Source organism: Maylandia zebra, linkage group LG9, assembly GCF_041146795.1.
Source record: "Maylandia zebra isolate NMK-2024a linkage group LG9, Mzebra_GT3a, whole genome shotgun sequence".
NCBI classification, from domain to species: domain Eukaryota; kingdom Metazoa; phylum Chordata; class Actinopteri; order Cichliformes; family Cichlidae; genus Maylandia; species Maylandia zebra.
Genome location: NC_135175.1, coordinates 15684867 through 15698491, shown reverse-complemented (window position 1 = coordinate 15698491; position 13625 = coordinate 15684867). Strand labels below are relative to the sequence as shown.

Sequence of the window (13625 nt, the reverse complement as noted above, 5' to 3'; positions counted from 1 at the left end):
CAGCGCAGTTGTGTAATATAACTGTCGCCCTCACTCATATCTATTGTGTGAAGTTTGGAGGAAACATGGTGCCATTTTTAATAAAAGTGTCCAGACTGAGGAAAGTTGTGCACTCTCAACTTGTACGGGCAGGAGCAGAAACGCCACATATGCTACAGTGTTTAAAATATGTGAAATAAGACAGCGAGTCACAAAGTCTGACTATCTGAATGACTGTCAACACTTTCCCCAGCTTCCCACTGGCCACTTTAAATTATCTCATAATTTCACAGTGGTGCACGAATCCAACATTTACTGCAGTTACGGGAGTTATCTAAAGGTTCATATCCTTCATGTTCCTAGAGATATCTCTGTAGCACAACACTAAGCTGAGACGTTCTGCCTCTATGCAGCTGGTTTTTCTTTTATTTGGATGTGAAATACAGATAACAGGGAGAGAGGAATGCGTCATCAAAGACATGGGCTGGACACACGTCACGTAACCTGGATGAAGGGAGATCGGAGCATATTATTCGCAAAAAAACAAAAAAAACAAAAACAAAACAAATGGGAGACTTCCTCTTCCAAAAGGATTCATACTGGACATTTAAACATTGAGATAAGGTCTCCAGGAGACTGGCGGCTCAGATATGTGCAAAGTGTCAGTACAGGGGGAAGCACTGGGCAGAGTTTCCCTTGCACATCCTTAGTGATAAGATCCTTTAATCCAAACTGCCTCGTGGCAAGAGGAATGGATACATTTTTCTATGAGTGGCCTCACTTAGGATCTAAACCTCTGGCCTAATCGATTTGGTGGCACATATGTAATGCCTTATAAATTTGTAGCGTTTAGGATTTAAAGACATCATTTTACTTTTTTCTTTTCTAAAATGTTTTTGTAACTGATTGTAGAAAAAGATTAAACCCATCTTTCTTTGCTCTTTTTTTCTTCTTCCTCACCTGACCCACCGTTGTCATTCTCGTTCTGTAGAGATGCCTAGATTAAGAAATTTTAGATTTAAATCAAAAATGTTGTGCACAGCATATCGAGAGCACTTATTGCTTACCTTCCTCCTTTGCACTCTTTTTTTTCTCATCTTATTCTTCCTCCCCGCCCCAATTCATCTCTCCTGTCTCTGACTGTTTTCCTGTCAGTATCGTGTTTAGAAAGTCAGCCCGTGGGTCAGCCTAGGGCTCGTAAATTTGTCAGCAGCGGCGCTGCAGAAAGGGGAGGCTACTTGCTCAGAAGGGTCAAGAGCACCGGTGGTCATATGGGGCCTTTTTCTCACTGCGGACTCGTGGTTGTTGTTTCAGGCACGTCCTCTTTAGAGAGACACCCAGCCTGGGAACATGCGACGGGCAGCAGTGTGTGATGAAGACATCTTGTGTGATGAAGTTCGAGTTCCAAGTTGTCTAAAGGGTACATTCAAATACTCTCCGTTTACCAGAGCAGACACTCACGGTGAAAGCGCGAGTCTGTATTTGTGTATTTGTAAAGACTTGCGTTGCTACATTCATGTCGCGACCCCTGACCCTAACCCTGAAGAACGGACTCCACCCCGACACACTCATCGTTGTTGAGAGACCTTGCATTTCTAAATGTTCACACACAAACATATGCACATACACAAGAAAATAAACCTATTTTCTAATGTTTTTAACAGGGATATAGGTGCTCCGTGCTATAAATAGAAACACATAAAAGCTGGTAGGAAGACTTCTTCGATTACGGAGGACTTTACCAGTCCTCTTTAAGTCCATTAAAGTACTGCACTCTATTCTGAAATAAAAAAAAAAACAGAAAACAAGAGACCAAGAGCATCAGCAAAACACCAAAAAGGTGCTAAACTTCTTGTTAACGTGTCCATTGTAAGAACAAGATCTAAAGAGACTGGTGTTAATGGAAAACCATCATGAAGAAACCACAGCTTCCTGCACGCCAACAGCAAAACCTAGAGGTAGCCTCATAGATTGATGCTATTTTTTCTTTAGACGTCTGAACAAATCAGCATCAAGATAAAAGAAGAAAATAATTATAACTGTTATTTATTTTGTTTGATTTATTTATAGTCTTCTTTTGCATGTCACAAATGTCCAAATAAAGTCCATTCAGTGACTTTTCACATATTTTTGACTGGACTAAACTGGTTTGGGCTGGAAATGATGCCAGTGTGTCTTAAAATCTTACTTGCACTGACAAATCTTTTTTGTCCTCATTTTTAAAATATCAGTGAAAAGCAATTTATTGTGGAATAAATAAGCAATAATGAATGCATTTACGCACTCCTTATAATGGTGCTAGCCTGCAAGCAGCCTGTGGGTCTCCCTTTCTTCTTTTTGTTCCTTTCCTTGTTCCCATTTTTTTAATTGATCGGAGATACATCCTTGCTTCCCAGTGGAGTCACAGAAGAATGTGACACCAGGAACGTTTACCGTCACCATTTACGCCATTCCCGTCAGCCAAGAATGAGTCTCTCTGACAGGGTAAATGATGGCGTCATTATGATGATGATGGAGATTACTGGGCACAAAAGGACATGCTGAGTTGAGATTTCAGCAGGAAAAAACCAACCAGCCAGTTCTTACTACACACAAGTGTAGATGTGAACTATATTGGTGAGGGCCTGATTTAAGGAGGGAACATTGACTAATTTGATAGAATTAAATGTTTTCACATTATTTTTGAGCTGAAGGTGCAGCTGTGGTCTTTGTCTTTGGATGCCATTTCTTCCCCTTCTACTTTTATTTTATTTGTAGCTACAAACTTGGGGAAATTGGAGAAATGCATAAATCAAAACAAAGTGAAACGTGTTCTTGCATCTTCACCTCTTTCCTTTGTCCGTCTCTTTCATGTTCACACTCTTCAGACATACAAACTCAGCCTTACACAAGCACAAAACCCTGATTCCTGGTTAATGATCTCCTCCTTGTAGACACTTAAACATGACACAAAGCCTGACAGTTTTAAAGCCCCCCTCGGGAGAGTGACGCAGGAGTTAAAAAATGTGCACAAAAAAAAAAAAGGCAGGAGGCAATGAAAGTGATTGTGTTTTCTCTCCGGGGTTTTAAATACAGCGTTCTTCTCGCATCGCAAACCCCATGAGATACCACGAAACAGTTAAAAAGCGACAAGCAAAGACAGATAGACGTGGAGAGGAATCGCAGATGTGAGAGATGCGAGCGGAGCTTGGCGTCACTTTCTTTTAAGCACAGCAGAACAAACAGAACAAATTCCTCCATGCCTGCACGCAGAGGTGATAGATGGGAGCAGCGAGTCCCAATCAGATGTTCCGCCGGGGTTATCGGCTCATTTCAATAGATCGTTACCGGCAGGGAGTGCGCTGCACATCACCTCCTTATCTCGTCACACTCCGTCATCCCACGCCTCTATCGCTCCGAAGTGGAATGCCCAATGAAGACATGAAAATGGATGGGAGGCAGAGGGGAAAGGAGGAACATGGGAAGAGGTGTAAGGGAGCCCCAAATCTCAGCTGCCATCTCTTCAAGCCTGAGAGTCATGCCGTGAGAGGGAGCGATATTATCGAGGGGTGGATGAGTGTGTGTGAGATTGTGTGTGTACATCCTCTTACCGAGCACAATACAGTCAGGAGACGCACTCATCAGCACTGTAATGTGCACAAATGTTCTCCTAGGACGTTCAACAGAGTTGTCCTGTAACACTCCATCTTTTTATGACAGCCTTCTTTTTTTATGAAGCCTGACTGGAAAAGACATAATCTCGTTAACCAGACATGTTTCCCCCATCAACCCTGTTTGTTTCTTGAGGCAGCTGTGTGTTTTGCCAGAGCGCTCAACAACCAACTCAATCCAAACATGAGAAAAAAGAAGCGCGCTGAAACCCTGAAACTCAATAAGCAGAATTATTTGTATATCTTGGGCCATTCTTGAACATCATCGCAAATTCAAGTGAATTTGTTGTGGCAGTGAAATATCTGATACTGTAAACAGATGAAAACAAACACAGAGGTTTGTACTATGTAATTTTTCTCACCGTTGAAGGAAGGCCTTCACTGCCAAGTTTATGTTTCAGAAAAGAGCTTTTATTCCACTCTAGCATATCTTGAATTCCTCGCTTAACTTCTGGCTAATACTGTTTACGGGGTTCTCAAAGTTGAAGAAAAGTGATGGGTGGTCCTCTGTTCTGGTCCCTTTGGCTTTGCAGGAAGTGTTTCAAGACAATTTAGTGAAAATTTTCCAATTTTCCACAGTCCGTGCCCTAAACAATCGACTCTTTGATCAAAGCCAGCTAATTATTTGATCATGCTGGAGCTCTGGGACACGTACTGCTGCAGAGGAAGTGGCTTACCTGGGCTTAGGCACTGAGAAACGCAGCCAGGCATCATAAGACAAGGAAAACAGGCATTTAATAAGGGCACTTCATTTGAGAATAAGCCCAGGGCTGTCTGAACCCGGCTAATCTCCCCAAAACCCACTTCTTAAAGCTTTCTGCCTTGTTTGCCTTTAAAGTGTGGGAGGTAGGTGAACGCTTGGCTGTTTGCTTAGTGACAGCTCAGGTATAACCATGCAATGAGGTGTGCAGAGACTGAAAGGACAGGGAAAAAGAGAAAATAAGGGTAGAAGCGATGACAGACAGGTGGGAGAAAGAAATTTCATTACATTCGAGCTTCGAGGGAAAGATGTGCAGTTTCGCTTTCTGGACACCGGGAAAAATGCCAAGTTTAAATGCAACCAAGATTAAATCAAGATGTCATGTTTGTTTGTTTGTTTTCAGACCTCCTCCAGAGAGTGTTAGAGATGCAGTCTACAAAAAGCTGCACGTGTTTTTTCCAAGATGAAGATCTGATGTGTACTTTTTTCTAAGTTCTGCTACACCGATGAGCAGTCTGTGCATCGAAATAGCCACTCTCCACACTACATATAAAAAAATCGATCTGAACCCTGATAAAAATATAAGTTGGACAATTTATTACTCAGATTTTAAGATTAAATCCCATCCCTCCTTCAAGGTTATGGGCACCTCTCATCTTTGATTGTGGGTTTTCTAGATGAGCTGTTGTTTCAACTAGAATGAACAAGCCTGCTTATTTTCAATTACATCTTGTATAGAATGGATCGGTGAGCATAAATGTGTCAAAGGTAAGTGTAGATACAAACAAGAAGTATTAAGGGCAGATTATTAAGACGTGGTTTCAACTGCACTTTAGCCAGCCGGTGAAAAATCTTCCCCCGAGACGCACACATAATCCTCTGTGCTCCCAAATCTAACCACAAAAATCTGATTTGTGATCTGCTTGACGAAGCAGCCCGTGACTAAATGTAAATGAATCTTATCTGGATGCTTTGTATCCTGAGAAAACAAGAGCAACTTGGGCCTTAGAAGAAAAAGTAGCTCCGAGGACAGGTTTCATCTCACCTCCAAAGCATCAGAGGGTATTTAGAACTCGAAAAAGTCAAACAAGGTTCAAAATCCCTGTGGGGGTTTTCCAGGATTATTATGGGACCTTCCCCTCGGTGCCTCCCAGCAGACAAACAGAAGCCCTGCAGAGCTATGCCAAGCTTTAGAGAGACCTCCGCACCTGCCTGCCTGTCTGTCTGTGGGCCACAAACACATCACAGTTAAATGCAGATGACACAGGAACAACATTTGTCGTTCCTGCTCGGCGACCCATGAAACCAAAGGCGTTTCTGTGCATCTCTCATTCACCATAACCACCAGGAAACAGCCTAACCGCTAAAAATCAAACCTGATAGGAATAGCAAATTTTCCCCTGCTGACTATTATAACCGTCACTGCGGCTTTGGGTATTTGCTCAGCAATATGTCACCGCTCATTAATTGAGTGAGCAATGACCTCTTGTATTTGTTTTCCACTGGAATGCAGCTTTACCAATACTGGTCACTTACTCCACAATATACTACCTTGTGAGAGATTTACCGAGGAGTCCAGTAGGTCATATTTTTTTCCCCCACTAAATATTAATAGTTCTAATAGTTCACTGCAAATGTGAATGTGGAAAACATAGCTTTGTACACTAAAGGATGAACACTCTTTATAGTTCTTGCTGGTAAAGGATTAGAAGCACTTGCTTTCACACGTGAAACAAGTGCTTCTAACAACCCCCGACTCCTGTTGTACAGAGCGACCGTCACCTGTGGACCTCTCTGTGCATCAGGACGTGTCCAGAGCTGCAGAGTGTCGCACAGGGTGAGTCACGCGGCACACAGTGTCGCTTCACTCCACCCCAGTGGAAAAGCAGAACGTCCACAAGGCAAACAGTGATGAACGCGCTCCTCTAGGAATGAAGATGAAAAAGCAGCTGGAAAATGTGCTTCTGCTTCCTCCCCCCCCAATTTAAAGTTTTCCACATCTTTTTTTCTTCTTCTTTTTTTCAGTGGGTCATTCTGAACAAGTGATGAAGGCATGGGAGAATGGACGACCAAACACAAAGTGTACATGAATCACGCAGAGGTGGGGGTGTGAGGAGGCATATGGTTTGCAGAGAGCGTATTTGAGACCGAATGTAACGCTGGGGCTCTTAAATCTGTCCGTGCCCCCGGGAGAATACACTCTGAGAATGAGACATCTATCTGTGCTGCTGCCACGGTTGGCTGTGAAAGCCATCAGCTCAGACCCAAGTTTAAATCACTGTCATTGTTTTGTTTGCTACGGGGCGCTTTCACCTCTATGATTCGTACATCTGCACACATGGCTGGTTTCAAAACAGGTGAATCCACTTTGAAAACCATGTGACCCGTGTAAACCACATGTCATCTTCTTTAATTTGACCGATGATCTTGCTACAGTGTGTTTCACTTAACAATATTTGTCAGATGAAGGAGCTCGGCTGAACCCGAGTCTGTTAATCTGTCATTTTCAAATCCTTTCAGACAGATTGTTTGACTTCTCCGCTTTTCTTTCTCTCATTAATCTTGATTCCAATTTGTAGTTTTACTCAGGCCACACATGATATCCAGATTTCTGGGGCTACTTTTGAAATACACACACAAAAGGACCACCCAGAAGTGTTTCTTTCTACTATAGTTTTCTAAAAGAGAATCCACCACACAAATGGCTCCAATCGCCCAAAAAACCCCCAAAAAAGACACATTAAAAACTAATCGGACGGCGACGACACACGGTAGTCGTGCAAGGCCTTATTTGCAAAGCAGATGGAAAGCCTTGGCCTGTCCAACATTAATTACAATCACATTCAGGGAGGAAGCCATCCCTCCTCCAGGGCGGTTAGGACTCTGTGTACGGCTGGAGGAGATGGCAACCTAATCCCCTGGTCACCGCAGAAATCTGAGGGAATCGTCAAAGGATGGACAGGACATGATTAATCAAAGTGGAGAGCCAGATGTGCAACAACACGGGCGTATAAACCGAACACTCGCACAGCAAAGGAACACCAAAGCCAGACGCACAAACACCATCGCATTCCCCCCACAGAAGCCAAAAGAGGGGCTCCGATATATGAGACTAAAACGACGGCCTCCTCCTGTCTGAATATCTGGTTTTCATCACTACAAAATTGCAACACCAATCCTCAGAGGTACAATAAGTAGAGAATAGTGCTCTACTTCAGTCACTCCAACCTAATTCACTTCTTCGTTTGCGGTACTGAGTGACTGTTAAATGGTTTAGAAAGGTGCGGGGTAAAAATATTTACAGGAATATTTGTTTTAAGAAAAGTTTGAGTGAGGGGGGGTGTGTGAAGCCATAAGACTACATTCTTCTGCAGTGATATGTTCCCACTGCTCTCCTAGCCAGATCATGACAATGCAGCGAGTCCCCCCCCCCCAAAAAGGACAATCAATCTGGATTTAAGCCTCCTTCTCCACCAGCGCCTGACTCTGGCAGCGCGTCTGTTTATCTTGAGGCGCTCTGTTTAGAGTCTCCCAGTAAACACTACAGCTCCTAATGGAAGGAAAGGCTTTGAGCTTTTATGTCCTAAACCCGTTATGATTAAAGTGTTCCTCTTTATCATCACTCGAGCTAATTAAAGACAAAGCTGCTTGGGAAACACAAACAACGCGACACGATTTACGCACAGTAACCGCAACTCGCTGTAACGGAGGTCAACGCCAAGAATAGCCTTATATATATATATATTTATATTTGTGTGTGTGTGTGTGTGTGTGTGTGTGTGTGTGTGTGTGTGTGTGTGTGTGTGTGTGTGTGTGTGTGTGTGTGTGTGTGTTACACGCCAGCGGTGGTGGTTGATGGTTTGCTGAGAATACGAGGTTTATTTTTCCCGGGAAGACATAAATCATGGCGTAGATTGCACAGCAAGACTTGACCACAGAATTTCGGTCCTATAAATGAGCTGAGGAGGGCGAATTTACGCGGAGGGAGAGGACGTGTAACAATAAATTACTCAGAAACAATACGAACCTCGTCAGTTTTTCCTCAAACCGCACAGTAGATGAGTTTGTTATTTGCTCTCCCTGTGGTTTGCACAATGGGTTCGTTCATTATCCGGCGATAAAAGTGCGTAACTGTGTGTCTGCTTTGTGTGTCGCGCTGTGTTGAGAGCTGTAACCCCAAAGTTTAAAGTAGATGAGATAAAAAGAGCCAAGTTATGACCCTTTTTTATATATTTTACTTTTTTAGCATTAAATTCCGATAGTTTTCTTATTTTGTCTAATTATCCTCCGGTCTGCCCAGGCACAAGTTTCACTTGCTTGTATAAAACACCTGTTCGGTCTCATATAAAATAGACCCAACACAATCACAATTACGCACAGAGAAGAAAAAATCACAGATGAAAAAGTTTTGTTTTGTTTCAATAACTTACCTAAATTAACGAAGCTCATCACCATGTCTGCATCATTTAGAAAGGCAGTTTCTTGATATGTGGCCAGGGGAGGGCTCTGGGTCGTCCGCATGGCCTGATATCGCTCCAACCTGCTTTCCACTTGCCTCTTCTCCTCGCTGGATATAGTGTTGTATAAGTCCAGCATGAAAAGCGGAGCGGAGTTGTACTTTCCGTTTGACAAATGTGGTCTCGGTCTGTGGGGCAGCCCCAGGATGGACAGGATCTCCTTCTGCATCTCCCTCTTCTCATGCGTCCTCAGCCGCCGGTGGGTGAAACCTGCTTGAACCTCGTTATTCCCATCCAGTGAATAATTACTCCCCGCGACTGTGAACATGCAGTAATAAGCGCTCCACCACAATCCGACCAAGGCAAGCCAGCGGATGGTCATGGTGTTGTCCCTCAGTGGCTCTCCGGAGTCCCAAGAGTGGCTGGCTTGGAGCTTCAGTCGCCTATCCGAAAGTAAAAATGCGCGTAATGGTAACCAAAGTCCGTCCGGGCGCGTTGTGATCTGTGGCAACCAAAGATCAAAAGCAAAGAAAGAATCGTGTATCAAGCCATTTAAAAGACTCGCCAAAGCAAAATGCGCATAATAGTATCGGCCCAGCTTTCATTTCTGATCGCCGTAGCGCGCTTGGCTCCTTCAGGATAAAGTGCACCATGTGAAACTTAATTCTGAGCGCTCCAGTAAGTCGGTCAACAGACACCGTCTGATGTCACATTTACCAGAAGAAGAACAACTCCTCTGACAGAAGCCATGTTACTTACAGCGGATATATCTACTCGCCTGGATTTATGGCTTTTCCAAAGCTGCGCACTGGGTCCTTAAACTGTTCGAAGCGCTCTCAGCGACAGTCACCTACTCCCACAGGCGGAGTGTCAGAGTCTAACAGGAATCAGCAGGTTGCAGTCCATAATATGCGTGCGCACGGACGTGTTCGGCGCTTTAACCGCCCACTCTGTGCGCTCTCAGCCAGAGGTGGAGCTCTTTTTAGGCTGCAAACACGACCTAACATCGTATTTCCAGATTTTACTTACAGCCTGTTTGTTTTAATAAAGCTGTCAGGTTTGTGAAGCACGAGATGCGGTCGTTATTTTACACTTTCCGTGTCAGGACTTGAGGGAAACTCTGCTTCTGCGTCATACTTCTACGTGTAACTAATAAATAAGACTGCTGGGGTCGATCTCACACTTCTGATCGGAGCACACCATACTCTAAAATGATCTGTTTTTAACGAGGTTTGAAGAGTTGCGATGCGGGAGCTTGAATCAGTAAATGTGCTAAAGCAGGGGTCACACATTTACACGTTGTCCTGTTGAGGCACGACCCCTGACGATGGAGACTGAAACAGCAAGTAAAGCGCTCACAGCAGCTACAAGCGAGAAGAGCCCGCACCTTCCTGTTACCGCCGCTGGAAATAACGCGAACAAATTGCGCAATGGGTAATTTGGCCGAGATGACCCTTGGAAAACAAAGTCCTGAAGTAAGAATTTTAACTTTTTTTCTTTTGCTTCTTTGTACAGTCTGCGGTCGTACATTCATTTCAAACTAAAACAATAAAGTAAATATTTAGTTCCCAGTCTCAGCTTCGAGTGGGTTTACAGGAAAATAGAAGTATCTGCGTGGCAGACACGGGATTTTTAAACAGCACAGAGTCCAGAGTTAAAGGGTTCAGAAATATTTGCATGAATAAACACAGATTTAATGAACATCTGAATATTTAACACTGGCTGTGCAAACCCACACACTTCCCCGCAGCTGGATCTAAATGGACTGGTTCTTATATGGCGCTTTTCTACTCTGAGCACTCTTCTCCTCGCTCACTTACCTCATTCATCCATTCACAATCTATGCTCTTTCTTTCAAAGGGCTTTTTATCTCACATTCACAGGTATTCAAACATGCTCCAGTTCTGGATTTACTTCACATGCATGGTCAGCTCCCTGCTCCTCATAGGACAGTAACTTAATGATATCTCTCACTCAGCTCTGTAGGCTCTTTTGTGAATGAAATGATGATGAAACAACAGCTGCCCACGGTCACAGCTAAGAGTTTGTTCTTAGAGGTGAACCTTTGCGATTTAACTCCCCTGAAATTCAAGTCAAAATTCAAATCAAAAGTGTTCAAAGACAGAGTATTTGTTGTGATTTGAACGATATTGGTCACTAATTACTTAAAAGTATTTTTAAGTGCCATACCATACACAAATACACTCACCTGTTCTCTATTATTTAAGTTTTTTGTAAATAATAGTAGGTATGCTTCTTTTCTGGCACATTATTTCACTTCCTCACTTCAGATGACTCGATAAAGCAATTTTAATACTTTGCGAATTAAAGTCATACATTTAAACCCTATAAAATATAGTGCTTAACATTATACCTTAGCCACCTATGTCTCCTATATGTGTCACAAATTCACTGCAATGTGCTGCTGTAGTATTTAGTGCTTTTATAGTCTCTAATATTCCATTGAAAATAGCATGGACCTCATGCATTTGGATGTACTAAAAAATAAAAAATCTCACATGCTATTTTAGTGTACTAAATAATATGTTGCTGTGGTATTTCAGAACCGGCCTAACAGAACTCGGCTAAACGTGCTCCAGAAACGGAAAAGGAATTCTCTAAAATTCCTCTTCTGTCTTTTGCTGCCCTCTCTCCATTCCCCCTAACCTGTGTTATGTCTTCCTGGTCCCTTCAGTCTGTGATGGACCGGGTGATAAGGTCCAAAGGTGTCCATATCGTTCTGAGTCTCTGCTACTGCTGCTGCCAGAGCTTATCTAATCTGTACGTGAAGAGTGAGATCCAGCATCAAAGCTACACATACCACCACCACCACACAAACAGACACATACACTCACACATCTACTGCTGGGGAGCTTCCAGACTAAATACCACACCATCAATCCCATACAGCTGAAAGAAAACCTAACATTGGGGAAGGGCGTGTTTTTCAAATGTCATTGTCTATTCGCTATATTCACTCTACACAGTTCTCCTGATTGGAAATAGTTGAAAACACTTATCCCGCCTAATCAACATGAAAATAATCCAGAAAGACTTGTCACACATAAAATTATGTGTTTTGAAACGCAAACTGATCCATCTCTGAAATAACAGAAGCAGGGCTAAAGATGCTGTGCTGCGCTGACGGAGAACCAGCTGTCCCGCGGACGTCATTTATCAGCTTTTTTCAGTTTTTCTTGGAAACCAAGATCTCATTTATTTGAGCTGGAGCTAAGTCCTGATTTATAACACAGGCTGTGGGTTAAGCCAAGTTTGAGCACACAGACACATAAAAGTAACCCTTTCACTGGGAACGATTTTGTGAATGGTGACTTTTTTCCCTTCCAGTTTTTTTTTTTTAAAAGATGCTTTTTTGGCTTGAGTGTTAAACAGAGAAACAGGGAACGAGTCAGGATAAAAGCATGAAAGGAAAGGGTTCATTTATGAATCAGCCGATGGCAACACCATGAAGTCCATGATTTAAAGTCTTTATGGACCATTAATTTTAGGCATGTGTCTCAATAAACAAACACTACCCTGCTCCCCAAAAACAATTCATAGCTCTTCTTGTCTTTCGCAGAGCTTTCATAGCAACCAGCATAACAAGCCGCACATGCACACATTTACTTTAAAATAATATGAAAAGATATCCCTTGACATGTTGTGTGTGTGTGAGGGTGTGTGTGCGCATTCCCCGAGGCAGCGCAGGTGATATGTGTGCATGCTGGGTGAATTGGAAGCAGAGGGAGGAGGAAACATTAAACAGAAGTTCTGTGTCCTGTCATCACACTGTCTAGACAGGACACCTCCTAGACCTAATGAGGTCTTTGTCTGTCTGTCTCTATTTTACTCTCGCACACACGCACATACACATCTATATACTCCTTTAAATCTTCCCATGAGACATTTTTATTTAAGAGGTCACTGAGGAGTTCAAACAAACTTTCATGCAGAGAGAACCAAGTTGTTTTTTTCTCAAGAATCTCCAACATGCTAAATTAAGGGGAAGTATGCGCCAAAGCCACAGGAATGCTTAACCTGGCACAGACCTGATAATAAGCGCTAAATTTTCTGCAGTAATTGTATTGCTACAGTTGCTAAATCACACACGCACCCACACGCATGCAAGCAGACACCTTAACCCAGTTATCAAGTGTTTCTTCAGTCGAAGGAGCAACTGCGAGCTCCTGCAGGTTTGCTTCTTTCGACATCTTGTTAGTCTTTTGAGTTGGAGTCGTTTTGTGGTCATATGACTCTCCAGCAGTGGCACAAACAGTAAAGGTGATCTCAATGCTAAAAGACATCTTCCTAATTCCTCAAGAGTTGTCTGCCACATTCAGTTCAATTCAATGTTATTTATATAGCGCCAAATCACAACAAAAGTCCCCTCAAGGCACTTTATATTTTAAGGTAGACCCTACAATAATACATACAGAGAAAAAACATTGAATGTGATACATTGAAAATGTCTATTCCCCACAAAAATGTGGTTGTTCAGTGGTTTCTGGAGGTTTCTAGATGCAATTGGTCACAAAAAAGATGCTGTGACAAAAAAAACTCCTTATGATTGCTTTGGTCACTAGTAAATTCCTGTAGTCGCCCGTAGAGTGCGTAGAAGATGCAAACTTGTCTGCAAATAGCCAAGTAAGCTAGCTAAGATCTCGCCAAGTGGTAGAAAAAGTGCAATACACACTTGAAACACAGAACATTTGCCTTCAAAGCAAAAGTTGTCCCTCTGCGCTTCAGCTAACATGTTTTTTCCCAGCGATGAGTGGTTCTCAGAGGCTCACTGACTGGTCTCTAGGCCTATATGATTGGGACTACTGAATTCCCGGTGAC

At 42.9% G+C, this 13625-nt stretch overlaps 1 protein-coding gene across 1 annotated transcript in view; it reads right to left on the bottom strand.

The window, feature by feature from the left end:
* Positions 1-9714, bottom strand: part of bmp6 (bone morphogenetic protein 6) — a 49219-nt gene extending 39505 nt beyond the window's left edge. Inside the window, exon 1 of the mRNA XM_004546471.5 lies at positions 8760-9714. Within this exon, the coding sequence (XP_004546528.2) occupies positions 8760-9168 (409 nt within the window). The 5' untranslated portion in view covers positions 9169-9714. The remainder of the gene's footprint in view (positions 1-8759) is intronic.
* Between the last annotated feature and the right edge of the window lie 3911 nt (positions 9715-13625).